General features: G+C 42.7%; 2 protein-coding genes across 7 annotated transcripts; one reads left to right on the forward strand and one right to left on the reverse strand.

The window, feature by feature from the left end:
• Nucleotides 1-843: 843 nt before the first annotated feature.
• Nucleotides 844-9132, reverse strand: shisa2 (shisa family member 2). The gene is made up of 2 exons (XM_022744211.1): nucleotides 8220-9132; nucleotides 844-3034 (listed from the first exon to the last, which is right to left on the reverse strand). Exons 1-2 carry the CDS (start codon nucleotides 8521-8523, stop codon nucleotides 2469-2471), a joined length of 870 nt encoding a protein of 289 aa, XP_022599932.1. The 5' UTR covers nucleotides 8524-9132; the 3' UTR covers nucleotides 844-2468.
• spice1 (spindle and centriole associated protein 1) lies at nucleotides 7063-16998 on the forward strand. Of its 6 annotated transcripts, none has more exons than XM_022744204.1 (18): nucleotides 7063-7111; nucleotides 11038-11133; nucleotides 11575-11622; nucleotides 11945-12085; nucleotides 12252-12354; nucleotides 12561-12679; nucleotides 12890-12975; nucleotides 13130-13272; nucleotides 13448-13573; nucleotides 13676-13950; nucleotides 14301-14432; nucleotides 14529-14670; nucleotides 14770-14871; nucleotides 14987-15387; nucleotides 15733-15919; nucleotides 16011-16086; nucleotides 16682-16745; nucleotides 16877-16998. In XM_022744204.1, the coding sequence occupies exons 1-18, from the start codon at nucleotides 7103-7105 to the stop codon at nucleotides 16931-16933; spliced, it is 2307 nt and encodes a 768-aa protein (XP_022599925.1). In that variant the 5' UTR covers nucleotides 7063-7102; the 3' UTR covers nucleotides 16934-16998. The 6 variants fall into 6 exon arrangements, with proteins under 6 accessions (XP_022599925.1, XP_022599930.1, XP_022599929.1 ...); XM_022744209.1 differs by having other exon boundaries at nucleotides 14987-15363; XM_022744208.1 differs by having other exon boundaries at nucleotides 14529-14655.
• Nucleotides 16999-22680: the final 5682 nt, after the last annotated feature.

Consider the following 22680-nt stretch of genomic DNA (forward strand, 5'->3'; position numbering starts at 1 on the left):
ATCAGGTGAGGTTTTCTGAGTGATACCGTGGCTCCAGTGTAGTGGGAGGAGTTTGGTTTTTCATTTTATGCTTGAAAATGGATCAAAAAGGTTTGATTTGTACATCAGATGCATATGACTTTTCATACTATCAGAATCAAACCTCTCCCACGCTCCCTCCAAGCTCAGGGGAGTTGTTGGAGATAGACCATTAGCCGATTAATGCACACCCCAGCCCCCTGGACACTGGAGTCCAACTGGAGATCCCTTTCCCACCCACCTTCCTGGATGCGGCCCAGCCCAAACCGATTACAGCTGCTCCAGTATGGAGAATCCATCGGTCCGCAGCCGAGCAGGAGCCATTTATGCTTTTCAACTCCTCCCCAGTGACTCCCCAACGGCCCGGCCCGCTCCGCTTTTCCACATTACCGTAGCTGAGTTTTCTGGAGGAGCCTGCCAAAACTACACCTCCACGTCGCCGTAGCTTTGAAGCGCCCGTTGTTGCGGTTTATTGTTCCTCGTCTCTGTGTGGCAGGTGATGTGACTGGTATTTGTTCTGTCCTCTGCGGGTGGTAGAGCCGTCTGTGTTTCTAATAGATGAAGTAAGAGAGTTTTTATGTTTCAAGGGATTATGAATTTGAGACAGGTCTGTGCAAATCCATTCACCACACATTTGTTTTTTTGTTTGTTTTTTTGTTTTTTTAAAGCAAGCCTTGTATCCATGTGTTGGTGTGTAAGTATCACTCACTCAGTGGGACAACAGCAACACAGAAATTTCTCTCCTGGGTTTTAAAACACAAAACGTTGCTTGTTTAATATTTATGACAGTGATAAAATACTGAAACATAAGCTCTCGACACACACTTCCTGGTTTAAAAGTATTTTATTTTTTTAGAATTCATATGAAAAGTGTCACCCCTGTAACAAATCACTGTATTTCACAAGAGGAAGAAAACACATTGGACCAAAGTTCATCCACCATTTTACAGATACTTTGTCACACACAAGCTGCCTACTGTATCTTACAGACATTGTGCTTGGAGTACAGATGAGGTACACAGACATACTGGTTCCTATACTACGGTATGGGACTGTATGGGTCAGGCTGCACACTCAGTGGAGCAGCACATTCCTCAAGTTGCATATTACCGGTGAATTAAAGGAGTTACCAGTGACCCCAGCTGCACAACAGTACTCAGAATGGCTGGAAAAAATATGCAAGTTTCACTCTTTTATTTATTTATTTATTTATTTTAACTACCAATAATTTCTGCAATTTCTGTGCCTTTTTTCTTAAGTGGAAAATAATGACTCAAAGCTGCCCTGGAGCTGCCCATGCCCTCTGCTAAGGCACTGAACTGTGGGAGTGTTAAATACACACACATGCACACACACCTCTCACAGGAGAGAAGTAAAGGGGACATTTGGCAAAGTTTTTGCTGTATAATTAACTCGGTAATCGAAAGAGAGCTGCCTCTCACTCTTCCTCTGTCACACACTCACACACTCAGGTACATTAAATGCCAACCTTGCATGAAATTTTTCTCTTTTTTTTTTGTCTGTGTTTCCGCTCAGGGCAGTATGGGGCAGAGGTTTTTTGTGTTTTTTCTTTTTGGGTGGCAGGAGGGAGGTTGTATAGGAGGGCGGAGCGTCACAGTCTGTGTCCTGTGTTCACTTCATTAGAGTTTAAATGGTCTACAGGGAGACTGCAACTGCCTTTCACATCACACCACCTGCATTTCCCATTACACACAGTTCACTCACAGTTACTCATGCGACCACGTCCCTCCACACTTCACACTCTCTCCCAAACTCACACACATACAGTACAAACATCTTTTCACATACTTTCTTTCAACACAAACATACAGTATACTGTATTGTATAAACCTTTCACAACCGTTCACAAGTGCAGATGTGAACATGGCATAAACACAGCATGTGGTCAAAAATTTTTTTTTTTTTTTTGTTGCTTGAATAGCCACTTCTCATACAGTCCACTGCTATAAATCATCCAGTCATTTCTCATCTCATTCAAGCAGACACAAGCCAACAAATCCTTTTTCCCACTCTCCCATACACATCCATACAAACACACGCACAATCTTTATGTGAGCTGCAGGCTGCAGTTAGCTGTGCATTATCACCCGTCTGGGCTGTGTAACTCTCCAATATGCAGTTTAATCTTTGCATCAAGACAGAAAATTGTTTATGCATCCTTCTTACCCCGTCATAGACTGAGCTTAGCTCATTCCAGTCTGGCAAGAGATCATATGACACACTAAACAGACACACCACACACAATAGCAGGGTAGGCCCTGCTGCCAGCAATGGCTTTATGAGTCCTTCATGTGAGTTTGACTCCCTGCCTTTCTTTTTCCACTCTGGCAGCATCCCCAAAAAGGTCTGTGGCACAGCCCTCACAGGTTAAACTTCACAAGTTAGTCTTCACAACAAAGTGGCAGAGTGGTCTGCATGTTGGCCCCTCATCACACTGTCACTGGAGGGTATTTCTGGTCACTGGTGACACTGGACCCTCCGGTGGGAGGAGGGCAGGGGGACTGAAGGGGTCTGTATCCTCCCTGGGTGGGGTCCAGGAAGGCTGGGGTAGGGGACACAGGGTGAGCATAGCCAATGTACTGCGGGTGTAAGAACTGCCCCTGGTGAGGCATGATTTGGGTGGCCTGCTGGCAGTTGAGTACAGAGAAATTGGTGGGCATGTTGACGAAGACGCTGGCGTCAGGCGGCAGGCAGCAAGAGGCCTGAGCCCGCATGAGTTGAGGGGGAGCAGGGCGGGGCGCAGCGGGTGGGGCAGAGGAGCTGGATGAGGTGGCTGTGCTGGACTGGCGGGATGATGAGCCTCTGGAAGTGTTGGCCATCATAGGGATGGTTTCCAAGAGGCGCCCACCGCTGGCAGCTCCTCCTGTCGCACCTCCTGATGACAGTTCCTGTTTGGGTCGGAGGCAGCGGCAGCAACACACAGCGACCACAGATCCCACCAGGATGAAAGCTACGAACACCGAGCCCACGATCAGGAACGGCACATAAATGGGCACTGCAGAGAGAGGAAGAAGAAGAAGACACATTCACATGACTGATTTGGTGGCAAAATACTGACTTCTAAGTTGAACATTAAACTTCAAAGCAGTACCGCCTCACACACTCATGTCTTGTTTCCCTGCACAAGCAAAGCTCCTACCTGTGAGTGGAGATTGGGTAAGACAGTTAAACAAAAGACTGAGCAGAGAGGAGTGTTTGGACTAGAGTAGAAGAATGAAAGGTACACTGGGATTGGGTCCCCAGGGAGCCCCAGGCTCTCATTAACAGTTATTAACTTTGTTTTGATCTGTTTTAATCCTGCGCACCCTGCTGTGTCCCCAGCCTCCTCGACCCTACAGACCTGTGTGTGTGTGTGTGTGTGTGTGTGTGTGTGTGTGTGTGTGTTTGCATGGGTGACATTCTTAAGCCGGACCGCGCTGCCAGCAGATATTTGCGACCCTTCTTTTTCTTTAGCTATTTATGACCAAGCCTTTGAAAATAAGTTACTCAAGTTGAACTACAATACTTGGCTTCTGTTTAAACAAGGGTATTAAAGCTGACTGATTTAATATAGCAGAATGTGAGGTTACTCAGCCCTTTATATCAAAGGAGGAAGCCTATTCCCTTCTCGCTGACCTTTACTTTCTTTCTGTTTAAAACAGCAAATCAGTCTCGCAACAAAACACTTGTGTAACTCTCACTGGTCCACCGGCCAGAGTGTCATTTGCCAGGTTGAACAGCAAAGGCATTAATAACAGGTAAAAGTCTTGACATTTTTATATGTGAAGATTTCAATTTCAGACTGTAAATTTACAAGGAGAGCAGGAGACGCTCCAACAGCAACTTTGAAACATGATCAACAATAACTTTCCTTCACAAAATCACAAAATCACATTGTTTCACTAACTGTACCTTTTCGCCAAAATAGAAACGGCACAGAAGGAATGTTTTTGGCAGAAACGGGGTGACAAGCAAAGATGAGGTCACTCCTGAGGTGTTCTCCTCAATCGGCCATTCCCATGCTCACTCACAAACACCTTACGAACACAATAACGACCATGTTACATTATAAGTGATTAGTTGTGTGTTATTGTTCCCACAGGGTGTACTTATTTTCTGCTTTGAATGTGCCCATGTGTTATGAGGTGTAACTGTATGCCAGAGAGAGAGGTGGCAACCGGCTCCAGTTTCCTTTTGTCTCTGGGCTCTTTGAAATACATCCATACAGCCTTCAGAAACTTTTCAAAATGCTCATCAAAAGTCGAAGGGTATTAAAAGGATTACTGCATGAAACCTGTTAAGAGCTGGAGGACATTCATTGGCTCAGGCGCTAAGTCCAGGTGACAAAAGACACAGGCCAGCGGCATAAGAGGCCAAGACTCTTGCGACATGAAGCAAGCTAGGACCTTGACCCATTTCCCTTTGACAAGAAGCGGTGTCAACTTCAGAGGCTAATGTAGCTCATAGCTGCGCACCTTCCAGTAAACAGGTTTTAACAGGAACTCTTGTTATGGCAACACATATAAGTTACAAGAGCAGAAATGTCCCAGGGAGCCTTCCACTGCCCTCTTTTCCTGCACTTACATTGCCTCCACCTCAACATTTCTGCTTGCACTCCCTTTTTTCTGCATGGTTGATGAGGATTAGTAATCGCAAAAACTTTCTTCTTGTGTTAGTTCATCCCTTTCACTGTGGTGCTCCTTTCCAAAATACTGAACAGTAAATCAGTGATGAAGGGGAAAAAAAAAATCACCATTTAAAGTTCAGCATGCAGAATGTTGGAAGGAGTATTCAGATCCTTGTCTTAAGTAAAAAATACCAATACAACAATCTAAAACAGTCTGGTACAAGTAAAAGCCCTGTGTTCAAACACATACTTCAGGAAAAGTACAGAAGTATTATCAGTAAAATGTACTTAAAGTCAAAAATAATAGTGATGCATCAGTGTGTGGGCAGCATTTAAGCAATATTTAAGCATTTAAGCATTGCTGCTAGAGTCGAGGTAGGGCTAGTTTTGAATACTTTATTGTTAACTAGTTTAGTCCAGCGGTTTCCAGTGGACTGGGCCCTTCCAACAAGATAAATCTGGAAGCTTATGAACTGATTGATGGGAGAGGAAAGAAGAAACAACACTATAAAAAAAAAAACTGTAGCCATGTTAGTGGCTTTGTGAAGCTGTACAGAAGGCACAGTGGTGCTTTGAGCTAAGTGCTAACATCAGCATGCTAACATGCTCACATTGACAATATTAAACACATTGATGTGTTTACCGGATATAATGATACCACGTTCGCCATCTTAGTTTAGCAGGTTAGCATGCCAACATTTGCAAATTAGCACTGAACACAAAGTAGAGCTGAGGCTGATGGGAATGTCGGTAGTTTTGAGGGTATTTAGTCACAAACCAAAGTATCTGACAAATTAAAACTTTGAACTTGAAAGAGCACTAAAATATGAACCTTATGGTGATGCTAGTGAAAAAGTCAGGAGAGCTCCAACATCAGTAGGTTTCATTCTCCAATACCACAAATATCTAAAAAATATTATAACAATCCTTCCAGTAGTTGCCAAGATATTTCTGTCTGAACCAAAGTGGCGACACTGGCCAACAGACAAACATTGGCCTCCATGGCTAAAAGCTAAATTTTGCTTGACAAACCAAAACACTTTTATTTGTTTATTTGTGAAATATTGGATAGTTTTACTTTGTTGGGCCCAATTAAGTCGTTACTTTAAGTTTAGAGGAAAAATCACTTCAAGGTGGAAATGCTAACAACTAACAGATGTAAAACATGAAAAAAAAGGCTCTAACTAGATGCTACGTTTTGTAAGGGGTCACTAGCCAAAAAGGACCCACCGATTTAATAATGATCTGTGTTTTATAAGATTCTAATACATTGTAAAATTTTACTCTAAGTTATTTGCTATGTCTAACTATGTTTTTCTTTTTATCTGCTATATCCAGGTCTGGGATTACCTGCTAACACAAATATGGAATATTTCCCTCTTAAATGTAGTGGTGAGGTTTAAATGTACATAATAATTTTCTACCACTGAACAAGAAAACACAAGATCCAAAATGAAAAACTTCAAATTCAATAGGCTACCTGACTGTTTATCAAAGTTAAAAAGAAAAAAAAGAACTCAATTCTTTGCCTCTTGGTATGTGTGATTTTCTCAGTGCACATGGTTGTTGAAACCCTCCTATTGTTCCCTGTCACTCCTCCACACCTGTTGCTGCAGTTAAGCTGTGGCAGCCATGCCGCAGTTACAGCAGCCCCCTCTCCTAAAGCTCTTGTTTTGGGCACAGCCTTTGTGGCTGGCCGGCCGGACTCTCCCTCGTCTCTCCCTCTCCTATCCCACGGGCATTCTTCTGTTCCTAAATACCATATGTTCCCTCATGTTGAGCACATTAATAATTTCCTGCCTGTTACCCATTGACATTACAGTGTGTATCTTTCCTGGATGATTAATAAGCTGCAAGCATATGAAAAATGAATGAAATACACAAACTGAGCTGGGCTTTCCATGAAAAAAAACATTCCCTTTTTTCTTAGTGAGGAAAAAGCTGCTTTTCTTTAAGTTATGTTGGCTGGAGGCCACTGAATGAAATGTATATACCTCTTCCTGCAGTGATAAGGCATGACAGTCTTAGCAAATGACAGATTGTAGCTGGAGGTCCAAAAGAAGGCATAATATCCTCCAGGGAAACATGAAATAAGCCTGTGCTGCCCTTTTCTCTGATGTCCAATATTTGCTCTATTTTTCTGGAGTGCTGTTATCAACTTGTTGATCTTTTACTCAAGATGCAGCTTCAAGAGGCTTTATGGTAGATTAACACATGGGAATGTAAGCACTGATGAATGGGGAGCCAGGATGGAGAAAAACATGTGTATACCATATAAGTTGGAAAATATGCGTTATACTGTATGTTTTGGTAATGGTGCTCCTCTTAAGTGCAGTTTTTATGTATGTATATGTGTTTAAAGCAGATCAGAGTATGAATCCCTTGAGAGCTCAGAGACACCAGGGAGACTGCAGTGAGGGGATTACAGCAGCAACTTGACGATGGGAAAAGGACTCCATGAGCCTGGTAGGAAATGATACATAACGCGATTTGTGTTTTTTATGAACAGAGCTGTCAGCGCCTTTGGTGAGCCACTGTCCAAGATCCGGTCAAGTCCAAACTTGATCCCCGTGGGGACAGCGTGATCTGAGCCCGGCCCCCTCTTGCACTGTTACAGGCCAGAACAAACACAGCTATTTATAAAGTGCTGCAGCACGGCACAGTATGCCATTTGTGAGTGCAGTTAACTGGTTTTTTGGAGGAGTCTGCTGTCTCCTGTGCAGCTGTCGTTGCCAACCGGGGCGAGCAGCAGATGAACCTCTTAACAGGGAGATACCGCGGGTGTGTTGGGTTTATGAGAGGAAACCAAAGCTTCTAATAGGTCTGCAATTTACAATATCAAATTTAAGACATCCTGTGGATGCGCCTTGGGCATGGCGTTAACTCACTTAGGCTCCGTTCAGACCTGACATTAACATGCGTCTCGGGTGATCCGATCACCAGTGGACAGCTCTAAGCGCGTCAATTCACACCTGGCGTCTCCACATGCGTCTCGAGTGACCACTTGTGATCGGATCCCACTTCCCCGCTCTATATGCAAATAAACACGTATTCCTGATTGAGAGAGTGGTCTCAAACCTTTGAATCCCACTGTACATCACCTGGCTGCCGTTTTAATATGTGAATTTGGTTTATACATTACTTTCTATTGTATAAATATGGAATCTATTTTTTTTTAAATGAATTAAAAGATTTAGCTGAGACTAATTAACATTTTGGAGTGAACAGAGACACGACAGTCACTTCACTGAGTCTTTCTTTGTCATAAATCACAGTGAATATAACAGGCTTTTACTTTGACAGTCTCCATACCCTGAAACGAACTTCCAACATATCCAGGCCACCAGTTCACTAAATCACTTCTAAATTTTATTTTCTATATATTTACGCTTTTTGCTGTTGCCTTTTTGAATTTCTTTTGCTCTCCCTTTGGAGTGCATTTGGCCTTTTTGTAAACTGGTATCAACATATTTACTTTAAGCATATTTGCAAAAAGTAGTGATTATGTTTTTCAATATCCATAATATGTGTGGTAGTACTTGTAGTAGCAGCAGTAGAAGTTGAGGGCTAATACCTGCGCCGGAGTCCTTGTTCTCCTTGGTCTCTGTGCCTGGCTCCTGAGCCTGCCGGTCGTTATCGCAGCTCCCCTGATCCAGCCGCGCGTCAGTGCTGGAGCAGCAGTAGCGCAGCTCGCATTTCCCGCAGCAAATGATCGCGTCCTCTCCGTCGATCTTCTCCGGGCACTGGAACCCTTCTTTCCACGCGCCCTGGGAGTCCTGCCAGCCGTGACAATACTCCCCACTGGCTTTCACGTCGATGATGACCAGGAGCATTGTCACAATCACGGTGCCAGACATCGGGAATCCTCCTCCCCACATCCTCGGCCAGGTGGCCCGCGGCCGCACGCTGGCTTACTGGAAGGGACAGCGAGGCTTTCACTCCCCGCGTCTAACCTGGTGAAGGGGCTTATACGGTTGATCAGTGCGATGAAGGGAGCTGAGGGGATGAAGTGGAAGAGCAACAAAACAATTAGAAGCTTTCATTTGTTAGAGGAATCCCGTGCGTAATTCAGATCCAACGTCTCCAAAAGTGACTTTGCAGTGTAGGTTATTATCCAAGAATTGTTCACACACTTAATTGTGCTACTGGAGGCAAAACTGTCAGAAATTATAGAGATTCCAGCTGTAAGCCTTCTGAGCTCTGGTAAATCCAACACTGACAGACTAATGGCTCTCCTCTGGCACTGTAGCGACGCTGTTCATGTCTCCTCCTGACTCTTCAAATGACTTTCCACAGGGATGCAGAGAAACCACCACTTGTAGTCTGATCCATGGGCGCACAGCTGCTGTCACTCCTGAGTCCCCTCACCGCGAGCCCCGTGCGTAATGATAACTTTTCAAACTTTTGTGGCTCGGTATGCATTGTTGGGCGTCAGAAGTCAGTCAACCAAGTCTGGATCAGTCTAACCAGATTGAACCAAAGCGCGCAGAGTCTATCCCACCAGAGTCAGAGTGAGAGGGGCGTGTAAAAAAGTCAGATGCAAATACACACCTCTCCGTAATACAACAATAAACCGCTGGAATGACCAGTGTTAAGTTACAATCAATAATCTACAACTTCCTGTTCAAGTGGGCTATTTAAACTAAACCGCCGAAACACACAACGCAATGTGCATGTTGCAACTTTGTTGAGTACTTTAAATAGGAAAATACTTCGGAGTTAGTTAGGATATAGAAAATGAAAAACCTATACCCCCCCCCCCCCCCCCCCCCCCCCCCCCCCCCCCCCCCCCCCCCCCCCCCAGACTATCCTTGTTTCCATCTTTCATTCATTTCAGATCTGCCTTAGAGACATTTATGATTGGTTTCACTAGTTTTATTTATAGATGTATTTGCTGTGATTAATCGCAATCATTGCGCTTTATTATTGTCTATTTAGGTCCAACTCTTACTCAACTTTTATGTCAATCACTACTAAAATGATCACACAGTTGTGCTTTTATTTTGAAGGTGATATTCATTGTTTCCGGTCATATATTGCTATCATTTGGCACAGCTTCTCCCATCATTCAAAATCAGAGATTTGCTTGGAGCAAATTGCCCCAAAGTTCAGTGAAACTTGGCCGACCTCAGCTTTGAGTTGAATAAACCTGTCTGTCAGTTTCAGTTTTCTCCTGGTGAGCAGCAGCTGAGAGTTTGGTCAGTTTGGCACTGCGCCCTCAGGTATCCCTCCTCTGCGCACACCAAAAGGGGGTTTGCATGGTGACATTGCCATCTAGTGGTGTGGCCAGATGTTTGCTCATTTGCAAACATCTGGAAAAACCATCAGATGGACAAGTAAGAGAATAAATGATCGATTCAAGTTTCATAATCTTTTGAAAGGGCTCGAGATCGTGCTGGTACATGCTGTTAAATTGTCCAGTGACAGTTTGAACTACACTAGACTTCAGCCCGAATTGAACCATGGTTTGGCCTGACATTCAAAATGTGATATAAATGTTGTTATTACCAATACTGGATTGTAACAATGGATATTTGCTCAAGCTACTTAAGTACAAGTTTGAGAACTTGTGTATTCTGCATTTCATGTATTTTGAGATATTGTCCATAAATTTAAATTAAGTTTTCAAAGAATTAGCAGCATATTAGCAAATTTCCCAGTATGCATTTTTTTCAGAGTAAAAACTCTCCAGAGACCAGTGGAGAAGAGGCAAAATAGCATAAAATAGAAAAATACTCACGTAGAGTACATGTACGTCGATTTGTAGCCTACGTACAGTATTTGAGTAAATGTACATAGCTACTTTCAATCATGAAAGTCTATCATGGTATAAGAACTGACAAGAAGCATTTGCTGTAGGTCTTTTTTTTAAGAAAAAGTGAATCATATCTCTTCCAGTGGTCCTCCTTGCTCACCACCGTTTACCACTCGTACTTCATTTCCCGTCATGCTCCAGCGTGAAGCGGTGTCCGTGGCAACAGCAAAGGAAGTGGCGCGCAACTGTTGAAAAACTGTCACACAACAAACTGAAGGAGAGTTTGTACTGTTTAATTTCGTCAACCTCAAAGCCAAAGTGGCAGAATTACAAACAGCTTGACACGCTGTTCTCATAACAGAGCGTAAAACGTAAGTGCTATTTCAGTATTTGGCTAGCTATGTAGCAAAACACATTTTAGCTAACGTAAGGCAAAGCTGTGCATCCTAGCTCAATTAACAGTGGGTGATGCTCAAACTTCAGATAATTAGGAAGGAAACGTAGCTAAGAGCTAGCTTAAGTCGTCATTAGTTGGTCTCATTTACCAGTGAGTAGTACGTGTGCAGACTATAGCTCGGTTACAAGACAACATTTTCTGATGTGAACTATGTACCCCCCTCATATCACCTGTAAACAGATGTCGTTTGTGAGAGTGGGGCGTCCACAACAACACAGCAAAGGAAAAAGGCCTGTTCGTCCCAAGAAGGCAGCAGCTCCCCAAAGAGAGTGGGTGGTGAGTACAGACAACTGCTGAAGAGAAACCAGGAAAGCAAGTAGGCTACTCAGTTACAATTACGTTGCTTTTTAAGAATCCATTCTTTAAATAGACTTTTTTGTTGAAGTAGCGCACCTTTTGGGAGTCCACTCATGTTTTGTGGATTACTAACCCTAGTAATCTGTAGACACTATTTTCTTTTTCATAAAGAAACGGTTATCACTACTTTTTGAGAGCATTCAACTGGCAGCAATTCTTATTCAGAACATATTCAGAACACAGTGAAGTTTTCAATATATGTAGTCTAACTCCTAAATGAGTTATTTCCCTTGATCTTAATCTGCTAGTAATCTTCCACCCCTTCACAAACAATACTCATTTTTGTTTGTGTTAAAACACCTTTTGTTTAACTGTCCACTGAGCAATTTGTTAATGTCAGCTGTCCATTGTTGGTTTCAGAGCACTGTCAATGACCTGTCTGTGCACAAGCTGACACCTGCAGAGCTGGTAAGTTGTTTGACTGTGGTGTTGTTTTATGGAAACTGCCTTTTTGTGTGACGTGTTTACTAGAGAATGAATTTATGCTGTTTTATATCATACTATGTACTATAATAGCAATTGAACATGAGTATAGTCAGATGATTCTTAGTTTGAGTTTTTACAGCACCACTTTATTTTGTAACTTGTAGCAGTAATTTGTCAACAGTCCTGAAATTTTATAGGCTCAGTTTTTGGTTAATTATTTAAGAAACTGCTAAATTAATGGATAATAAAATAAATGTTTGTTGCAGTCCATATGCACTTGCCTGATTATTCTCTTCTGTTGCAGAGTCATCGGCATGAGATTCACAAGTCCCACAACAAGGTTGCGGCTCAGTGGGAGCTGAGAGAGAAAGCTCTAAAACGCCGTCTCAGACATGGTGGGAGTCCTGCACCTCTGGACCAGGCCAGCCTCAGCATCATCAGGGAGGTGTGTGTGGCGATGATTTCCCCATTACTTGTAGTGTCTTCTGTGCTGACGTGATGTCGTTTATAGGAGAAGGAATATAGTTTGTTTGTTAAACAGAAACAAAAAACCAAACCCTTCCCCTGTACTGAGTTTAACATGATAATTGTGGATCTTTGTAATGCTGCAGGTTTTCTCTGACCAGCTGCTGCTGCAGGATGTGCTGGCCCGCTCTGACAGAGCCATGGCTGTGGTCAAGGACCTGTTTGGAGATGCCCCACGCAGGCAGACTGGTAGCAAACAACTTGTTCTGTAATATAGATACTTGGATGCAGTGATTTGATAGTGTAAATACTAGTCTTTCCTGCCTTTAGATTGTAATTCACACACCTATTCATTGTCATTTATGTCATTGAAAAAGACATATTGAAAGATTAAGTGTCGCTGCTGGTATGTGTATTTATTAATTGTGCAAATAATCATGTGTGTATTTTGACAGGTCATCCCAGTGTGACCATGGCTCCAAACTGTGACTCAGACTCAGAAATGCCTGTTCTTCAGAGACCAGATCCTCCGACTCAGCTGTCACTGCTCAGCCAGTCTATGATGGACCAGCAGGTTTGTGTGTGTCAAGATAATGTTATAAATTTGTGATATGATACTGTACAGTATGTTGTCACCAACTTTCATCCACCTATCTAATTTTCCATATGATAATGTACTAAGAGCTAATGCACTGCAAGTCTATTTTATCATAAGTTTACATTTTTTGCATAAATACTCTGGTCTGTATTAACATGTTTGCATGTGCTGAATTGTTCATTCCAGGCTCTTAATGAACTAGAAGCTTCAGAGGAAGACCACAGTGACGAAGATGCCTATTCTGGCAGTTCAGAATATCATGTAATCCGAAGGTACTAATGCCTGCAAAACAGTATGCACCACCACAATCTGAGATAAGAAACTGACTTGTGTTTCTTGTTAGGGGGAAAATATAACAGTGAAGGTTTTATTGATTACTACTTAGTTTCACCACCACCACGTCCCTCTTGATACTTTTCTCTGCAGGGCCAATGTACGAAAAATGAAGGCACTGTCTCGGGGTAGAGTGAAACAGCAGCAGAAAATCCATCGTCCCATCTCTGAGCAGGGAAACAGAGTTAGTGTTCCTTCAACCCCCTGCACATCAGGCAGAGCACCAGACCAAAGAGGTAAGATGAGCAAGTGAGCTCCCCCAAGGGTGTGTGTTGGATTAAAAGGAAATGTTTCATGCTTATTTATTTTATGCAGTCAATCCACAATGAAACATATACTATATATATATATATATATATATCAGATGTGAAAGTTCTACAACACATGCAAACTCATCACACCTTGTTTCAGCTCTCAATGCCACAGTGGCTGTTCAGCGTGTTCGGACCAGACAGAGCCAGTCAGAGGAAGCAAAGGAGGAACCATCTGTCCTGGTTACTCAGGTCCTGAACCCTGACAAGCCTCACATCCAGTCAGGTAATATCTGGAAGGGGTTGTCTTTCTTCAAAATGAAATACTCAATGTTTAAATGCCATCATATGAGAATTTTTTTTGTGTTTCTTTGTATGTGTTTCACAGGAAGGATCAGCAGTCAAACCAGCAGGACTAGGAAGTGTACTTCTCAGAGTTCAGTGCTGGATGGCTCCTGTGTTTCCTCTCTCAGTGGGGACCAGTCTAGTCTGAGCCTGCTGCAGGCCATGTTGGGTCAGGTGGAGGCAGACTTGGATACTCTGAGTCCTGACACAGTACCAGGGTCAGCACAGAGTCCAAAACAGCACAGAACACAAGGCCTCACTGGATTCTCTGTCGCACTGGTCTCCATGCTCGGACGTTTAGTGCACCTCCTCAAAAAGGTGCAGCAATAGATCAATGATATCTCCATTAATCTGTCATATACACAGTTACCGTACATGAACAAGGCAGGGAAGTAACTGGGTCAGTCTCAGTCTCACTATCACATATGGTATACTTACATGATTTCTAACTTTTTGAAGCATTTTAGACATTAGCTTCAGATCATTTTGTTTTTGTCAAAGTTAATTTATTGATTAATTGATGCATAGTGATTAATGCAGTGTAGACATTTGATGTAAATCTGTTGTCAAGCAATAATAACATGACTCAGGATACTCAAAGCAGGCATAGTGTTTACTTTAATGTCATCCGTTTTAACTTAACTCATTCTCTTCCCCCTCTGTGCTAGACTGAGGATGAAGTTCAGAAAGAAGCTCAGGAGAGGAGAAGACTGGAGGAGGAGCTGAGAGAGCAACGGGGGCTGATTGATGCTCTCACTGCAGAGACCTTGACTTTGAAAGAGGAGGCTGCTGCCCTGCAGGTGCATCAGAGATTACCTCGTGGTCTTACGCTAGTTTATTATTCAGATTCCAACTGTACTGATAAATCTTGTTAATTACTCATTGCCTCCTCTCAGGCAGGGTTGCAGCAGCGAACCGCAGAGCTGGAGCAGAAGGTGGATGCAGTGGTGTTGGTGATTGGGGGACTTGGACTACTGGAAGCAAACACAGACCCACCCCAAGACTCTGATGTCAAAGCTGCAGGTTCATATAGTGTGTGTGCGTATATGTGCATGTGCGTGTGCTTGTGTGTGTGTGTGGATCTATATGTGGTACTGTAAATGGTGGATAATTGGTTTATATTTTGCTGAATTACAGTTTGTCAGTCTGCACCTGTTCCTGAGCGAAGACGAGCTTCTGTTTCTCCTGCCGTGCTGCTCTCCCCGCCCCGACAGAGAGACAACTGGGAACATATTCCTGGTAACAGTCTCATTCTTTTCAGTTATTGTCTGATTTCAACAGTTTCCACCAATGTCATCCTCCCTCAATCATACATAAGAAGATTAATTTAGCTTTTTCCCTCTCTTTTTCACAGTGACTCATCCTGTACCGTTGCACCAGCAGCTTCCTTCTGTAGATAACCTCCGTTCCTGTGAGGACATCCAAGCCCAGACTTCAGCCTGTAGCTTCACCAGCCTCCCTCTCACCAGCCTTCCCTCCACCTCCTCACTATCTCAGACGTTTGACCCTCTCACCTCACAGCTCCATCCAGTGGCCATGCTGGCTGAGATCTCTCAGCTGAGCAGACAGAACGACCTGATCAGGGCCCAGCTTAGCCAGGCTAAGAGCCCCGGGTCAGGGGTCGGAGGATCGCCTAACAGTAGCAGCACTGGAAGAATTACACCTCGGAGTATTGGAGAGAGGAGGACATCGGGGTCCAGCAGCACAGGGAGACAGAGCCCGAACATCCAGGTCACTGACAGTGTGACTCATCAGGTTAGATTGAGTCCCCACTTGATTTGGGATTTTTCCAGGCTTTGTAAATAAAATTTGTTAGAATCCTCTTCCACAGATAACGCACTGTTTTTTATAATCATCTAATTAAACAAATTAGAAGACAATACTAATTTTGGAATAGAGCAATCTCTCATAGATAGATCAGCATCCTTTTTGCCTACAGCCTTTCTTTACTTGTTCTTCATTGGGTACTTTGAAACTCAACAAACACATGAGATTGGCAGAGAGAGGTGAATAATATGTGAAACCGCTGAGCTACCAATAGATCATTTTCAGCGTTGATCATATTCACTCAGGATTTGTTTTCTCCTCTTTCCTGCTCAGGCAACATCTCCCAACACTTTCAGTGTGAACAAAGTGGAACAGCGCCTCCTAGAGCTAAACAGGCAGAGTGCAGCAGCCAGGGGTCGACTGCTGGAGCTTATCGAGCAACAGAAACAGTCTATTTCCTCCAAAGTTTCTCCCTCTGTCTCGCCCATTCCTGCCTCTGCCTTGAGCCCACATACAGCAGGTACATTGGGCCAACCTGACGTGTCTCTGTCTATCTGATCATCTATGATGGTTAAAAAAAATAAAAATAATTGTAATCATATCATTCTCAGTTGGAGGAGGAAGTCCTGAGGTGTCCATGCTGCTGCCTGCTCAGGAGCTTCTGTCACAGGCTGGTGGTGAGAGACGGTGAGTAGCTCAGCTGGATGAGAAGGATGCTAACGACAAGTATTGGAAATGATGGACTCCCCAGAACTTTTCACAAGTCACAAATCACAAGCTTGGGCTGCGATAGACAAAACATCTGAAATCATCTTATATTATCTGCCCAGCTGAAACCCAGGAGTCAGTTAATTTGATCAACTGCCCACAGTAATAACCATCTGACATGCAGTTCTGAAGGAGTATAAATCCTACTTTAGTGGCTAACTGACTGAACTGAACTGAAACATGAAATAGATATGTGGACTCTCGTCAACAATAGAACATGAGGATTCATATCTTTTGGTTACATGATTTCTGAGCATTGAAGTTCATATTTGGTTAACATAGATTAGAAAAATCCATTACAGGGGTAAAACAAAAGAGTATGTATTATCATATTGCCTAAGTCATATTAAATTCACTTGAATAATAATGTAATGACTGACATTTTATCTGTGATTTGACATTTGTTATTTTTCATGTAGTGGATGTAGTTTTTCAGTGAACTGAATGAGTGTGGTTAGTAAGAACAGGGCTGACTCTTCTGTACATTTTACATTAATGTTTTTCTTTGCTGCAGATCTGCTGGTTCTGAAGCGTCTGCTCACAGATTTGGAGGAGAAACCAGTGATGGCAAAACACAGGTACACACACACACACACACACACACACACACACACACACACACACACAAACTGCAAATTACATGGATGTGCTCAGATTTCACCAAACTAATCACTGGAATCTAAAACTCTAAAACACATTTTCTCAACAGATGGAAAAGCAGAGAGAGCGAGAAGGGTGGTTTTCCTTGTCTGCTCATGTGAGATGACAAGAAGAGGACTTATGATTCACCCTGAGAAATCTGAGGACATTTATTTAAACCACATTTTTTAGTATTTCATCTATGCATTTTAATGACTGAATTAAATTTGTTGATTTTAATTTAAAGGTTTTGAATGAACTTGTTGTTTTTTTTTGTCTTTATTCTTGAAGCCAAAGGTGAATCTATAACAAAACAGTCACCTTCAGCCTTAAATGAATAATAGGTTTCTGTTTCGTTAATTGCAAATTCATTTGCAATAAATGAACCTCAGTTATTAGAGGTTTATTTGTCCACTATGTAAGCTTTAACCAAGTTTAAGTAATAGTTTATATTCATTTGAACAGATAATCCTTTCAAAGTTTGACTTCTCCTTCAACACATTTTTGTTTGTGTGCAGTTAATCTAACATCTCTGGTGGCAACCTTTATTTCTGCACCAGCACTTTGTGCCAACAACACACTTTTAGTATTTCAGCTGTGGATTCACGTTGTGCCTGTTTTCATTCAACTTAATGGAGATTTAATATTTTACTCCCTGCAAAGCAATCTTGTGTGTATCTAGGGTACGTATGTAGTGTGTAGTTGTCACTTCAAAAATACACTGCTCGTTTGTGTGTGTCTGAGATGCAGTGTGGTGGAGGTGGAGTCTCTAGACCCAGAGGCCCAGCAGCCAGCGGGGCTGTATGCACAGGCCCCCTAAAGATTTTAAACTTCAGCTTCATCAAATCCACATTAAGGTCCATAGTGAGCGTGCTCAGACTGCCTGTCTGTCCATCTGTCTTTTTGTTCCTGAGGCTGTGGTTTGGTTTAGTTATGGTCTGTCTCCACGTCTCTGAAACATGTTTGATATTACATAGTTTCAGTGCATTTTTGTTTAATTTGTGTTTTTTAAAAGGAGATGGAAGTTGCGTGTCTAAAAGCCATGAAGGGAAAAGGGGCAAGAGTGAGAGAGGGGGAGGAGTGACGGGTTGCTTCAACCCATTAAGTCCTTTCCACTGTGGCTTCGACTAAAGTATGGCCTGTTGTGGCTATTTATGGTACACAAACATACTACACATGCACATGCACACAAACATTTGTTTTTTCTTCTTTTCTCTGATTCTTTCATCTCCAAAGTCTGTTTATCTTGGTCTCTGTGGTTTCTGTTTTAGTCTTTTTAAGTTAGTCTTTTTTCTTTCAGTTCTGTTTCCTTTACTATGAATCTGTTTTTCTCAAAAATCCACGCAGACAATAAGGTTCAACTGTAATTTACTAGCTTGGTTGTACATATAATACAACTACTATATATAAAAACTCAACTGAATCATTTCCCCTCGTTCTCAGTCCAATTTCTTGAGCTAAGAATCCTTTTCTTGTCTTGCATCTGTGCATATAAACGCATACTCACTTATACTTTGTCTCCAAGTAACATTTTTTTGCATGGCAGCATAGCTAGCAACATATCCATCTTATCACCACATACAGGTATATAAGGGGTGAAGATTCAAGGTTAATCTGCCAAAAATTTGATGAGTTCAGGGACTTATACTGCTGGCAGTACACTGGTGGTGTGTTGCTGTAGAAATGCTGTAAGCGGCTGATGACATGGTTTAAGAAGTGAGTGGTTTTTCGTGGAAGAGGCAGTTAGGTGTTTTGCTTCAGGACAAACATTTTTCTAATGTAACAGACTTTTAAGATTTTTCTTTTGAAAATTTTCCATTTTTGCTTATATTGGATATTTAACAGAGACACATAGAGACAGACAGACAGAAAATATGCAACACAGCACCACAGCTGAAATCGTACCAGGGGTGCTGCAGTTACATGGCAACCACTAGGCCACAGGCACACCTCTGTAACAGGACTTCTTTGACTTAGTCCATTACTGACTGCTGCTCCTCTGTGTAGCTCCTTGTCGCCTAAATCAAGAAGTCATAAATAAGTGGTCGTAAGCTGACTCATTCCCACTTCAGGTAGTGTTTGCTGTGGGTTTTAAGGTTTCAGGGGTGACGCTGGAATAGGAAGGAGAGCACTTGAGTTTTCCAGTCAGTCAGGAGAGCTGTGTGGGCGACGACAATGGCCAGCAGGGAAATCAAAAGGAGTAAATATTGCAGATAATCACAGAATGGAGGCATAAAGGGCCCAGGGACAGCAGCCATAAATGTGGGGTCAGAGGTCACCGTGGAGACGCAGGGGGAGGCGGGCGGGGCTTTTTGTGCCCGGCCCGGCTGAGTGAAGGACAGGGTGAATGGGGATTAACCCCACCTCAGTGCCTCTCAATTCACCCCCCCATCATTGCCTAGGGAAGGTTCCCATGTGACACCCCCCCCCCCCAAAAACCACCACCTTTATGTGGGCCTCACAGCAGCCTCATCACACCTCCTTTACTCCTCATACACACATATTCACACATACATCATGCAACATATAGTGAGAGGAAGGAACTCAGTCGATGGGAATTGGGAGATTTTCAATATTGTATCAGAAAGAAATGCGTGCAATGAGACTGGAGTATGCTAAAGTCACACACATACACATACAATGACGGGGGGGTGAAGTGGGGGGGGGGGGTTTTTTTTTTTACTTTTNGGGGGGGTGAAGTGGGGGGGGGGGGTAGTTTTCTTTACTCATTTAAATCTGCCCCCACTTCACTTCACTGAAGGAGGCTGAAGTCACTCAGAAAAACACACACACTAAAGCTTGTATGCACACTCGCACACTGGCTCATACTGTTGCCTTTGATAGTGTCCAAAGTGACATAGACATTGTCACCTAGAGGAGAGATATGAGCAGCAGCTTATTTATATAGAAAGAAAAGTATTAATAATTTTTATTTCCTTTTTTTTTTGTTTTTTTCACATTTGAACAATCATTTTCCTTGAGTTAGAATGTAGAAATTCTTGTGTTCTTGAGTAGTTTAAGATTTTTGGCCAGACACAACTAAGTAACCTATCCTACTAACACTAAATGCATTTTCTCCTTAGATTTCTAAAAGTTCAGAGAATCATAATGTTTATTCTTTAATTTCACTTTTCTTTAACTGTTGCAGTGCAGTTATGATGCCACTAGAGGGCAATATTATTGTGCTGCAGTGGCTCAATTTGGGTCTAGAGGAGTTTTTCCCAATTTCCTTTCTTTCTTTTTTTCATAATATTTTATTAGTTTTCAAACAAAAATGGAAAGATTGTAAAATATATGACAGCTTCAATATCAAAACCAACAAGATCAAATGTTTTTTGTTTTTTTTTATTTAAGAAGAATAATAGCACTGTGGTTCAGCAAGTACACGATGCATTATTTTCCCAACTTTCAAAATAAGTATGACAAACAAATAAAAAGCTTTAAAATAAATTAGATTAACTTTAATTGTCACAGTTATTGTGAAACCTTAATGGTTTCACTGCCACCCAAGCCACAGGGACGTTATAAACATACTGATGTCTGATGATCGCAGTCTTTATACTGTAAGTGAGTTTGTTTTGATGCAGATGCAGTTTGTTGATATGTGTGGAAACCAGTTTCTGAATTAATTCTGCTGATTTCTTAACAAACGTGCCTTTAAAATGTCTCTCAAGTTATAGCATCAGCATGGTGTGACATGTGCGTGACAAGGAAACTGTGAATGTGCGTGTTTGCATGTGTGTCTGTGTATGCATGTGAGGGTTGCCCATGTGCGTAGGAGTGTACTCCACAGCTGTGCAAGGTTCTGATCTGAAGCAGGCTAGTGCTTGCTGTGAAAATATTATTGCAAGTGTTTATTATTGCTTCAGTGTGAAACAGTGGGAGCGTTGTGTGTGCAGCACGGGCTGGTGCAGTATGGAGTGTTTGCGTGTGTGATGGGATAGTGGTAGTGGGTGTGGGTGGGTGTGTGCAGGGGGTGGGGGTGGGGGTAGGGGTGGGGGGGGTTCTCTCCCTTCTCCTCCTCTGCTTTTCCCACCGGCCAGCCCCTAGCCCGTGGCCCATTGCACCCTGGGTAATGGGGAGGCCTATTGGAGTTGATTAGTTCCGGCTGGATCCCAGATAGAGTTCTGACAGGCAGGAGAAACGAGCTCTCAGCGTGACCCCCCACTTCCCCCACACACCCCTGTCTCAGGCACAATGGGCAAAGCAGGGGAAGGGCTTTTTAAACAACTCTACTCTGCTGCTCCCCCCCCCGGTCGAAAACCGGACCATTATTACTACAAAAACCACATTACACTGCTGCACAAATACAACCCTTACTGCTTCTACTAGTGTCCATCCACACGTAGTTATTAGGCGGAGCAAGCGTGCATTTTCTTAACTTTTACCCCTTTCTTTTTCTTGAAAAATAAGACCAATGTATCAACATACTGTTATTTCCCAAGGCCTTTGCATGTTTTATGAATGCTGCAGGTGGAGATTAATGTTAAAGATGGAGCATGCTCAGTGTGTTGTCTAAAGAATTGGCTACATACATCAGGATCAGCCACAGTGCTTTGTATTTTACTTGACAAACCATCACATGGACCATGTTGGACACCTGTGGCATAAACTGACATCCATTAGACACATTCCTCAGCAGAGCAGCATCATTCACACACTTTTCCCTCTGCAGTTTCATCCTCTCTGTCCTCTTTATTTCCCACTCTACCCCCCATCGATCCTCTCTTTCTTCTTCCCTCCTTTTCTCTCTCTCTCTCCCTCTTTCTCCACACATAATTGATTAAGGGCCGTTTTCATAAATCAATTTGGGACGCACATCAGTCAGCCCTGAATGGAGGAACCCCCCTCTGAGCAGCGGTATTAATCTACCTCAGCATGCCCTGCCACTCTCACTTACACACACACACACACACACACACACACACACACACACACACACATACACACACACATATACACACAGATCTGTGTAGTTTGTTTTCTTTACTTTAAGTTTTGGCCGTTGCAGGTCGCCAAACATGAAATATGCAAATGTTTTCAGCAGTTTTGCAGACACTCCAACCTTGAACAGGCGATCTGACAGACACATACACATGGTTTCCTCTGAGTCTGAATAGCACTCGCTGTTATGAAGAAATTGGAATAGAAAAGTTGGTGTTTGGGGGGTTTGGTGGATTAGAAAGGATGACAAAAACGGAGGCAAGCTAAATAAAAAGGAGAGAGTGTTTTTTTTTACAGACGTGAAAGAAGTCCAATTCTTTCCATATGTCTTTGCTGTATATCCCTAAACAAACAAATATGTGTTTGTACACTCAGCAGTCTGTCTCCAAGACAAATGCTTCTTACTGCTGTTTATGATTACACTGATTTAATTGTCATTATTATTAGGTGACTTCATCTTTTTCTTTCTCGCCCTGTGTCTCTTTCTCCATTTCAAAGCTGTTGTTTTGGATGTTTTGATATGAATGTAACCATGACACCACCCATTCTTATTAGAAAAACCGTGCCAAGTTGCAATGGATTCTGGGAACATGAGCCTGCAACAGCTGCAAGTGATATGCCTGACTTTCCTCTCTCCCCTCAGTCTGGATTTTCTTACACTCTGCCCTTTTTCTCTCAAACTTTTTCCTTCACCTTGATCTTTTGTTCTTTTTTTTTTTTTTTTTAAATACCTCCTTTGTGCCCCCGTTGCTCCAGCTCCTATTTGTTTCTTGTTCTTTTACCTTCCCTCCCTCTCTCCCCCCTCACCCCACCGCCTCTCTCCGTGCTCCAGGGTGTTGGCTTTAGTGGTAGTGAAAGCTGCTTTGCCTTTAAAAACAGTTTGTCTTAATGAGAAGGGGGGGCAGGCAGGAGAGAGGGGGCGGAGGGTCA

This window comes from Seriola dumerili, unplaced genomic scaffold (assembly GCF_002260705.1).
Source record: "Seriola dumerili isolate Sdu_G_001 unplaced genomic scaffold, Sdu_1.0 BDQW01000079.1, whole genome shotgun sequence".
Lineage (NCBI taxonomy): Eukaryota > Metazoa > Chordata > Actinopteri > Carangiformes > Carangidae > Seriola > Seriola dumerili.

Excerpts from the sequence above, each read along its gene's own strand:
- spice1 (XM_022744204.1), top strand. Across the intron at positions 13,273-13,447 it reads CAGAGCACCAGACCAAAGAG|CTCTCAATGCCACAGTGGCT; the intron begins GTAAGATGAGCA and ends ACCTTGTTTCAG. Across the intron at positions 15,920-16,010 it reads CTTGAGCCCACATACAGCAG|TTGGAGGAGGAAGTCCTGAG; the intron begins GTACATTGGGCC and ends TATCATTCTCAG.
- shisa2 (XM_022744211.1), bottom strand. The coding sequence starts at position 8,523 with ATGTGGGGAGGAGGATTCCCGATGTCTGGCACCGTGATTGTGACAATG. Across the intron at positions 3,035-8,219 it reads GAACAAGGACTCCGGCGCAG|TGCCCATTTATGTGCCGTTC; the intron begins GTATTAGCCCTC and ends CTCTCTCTGCAG.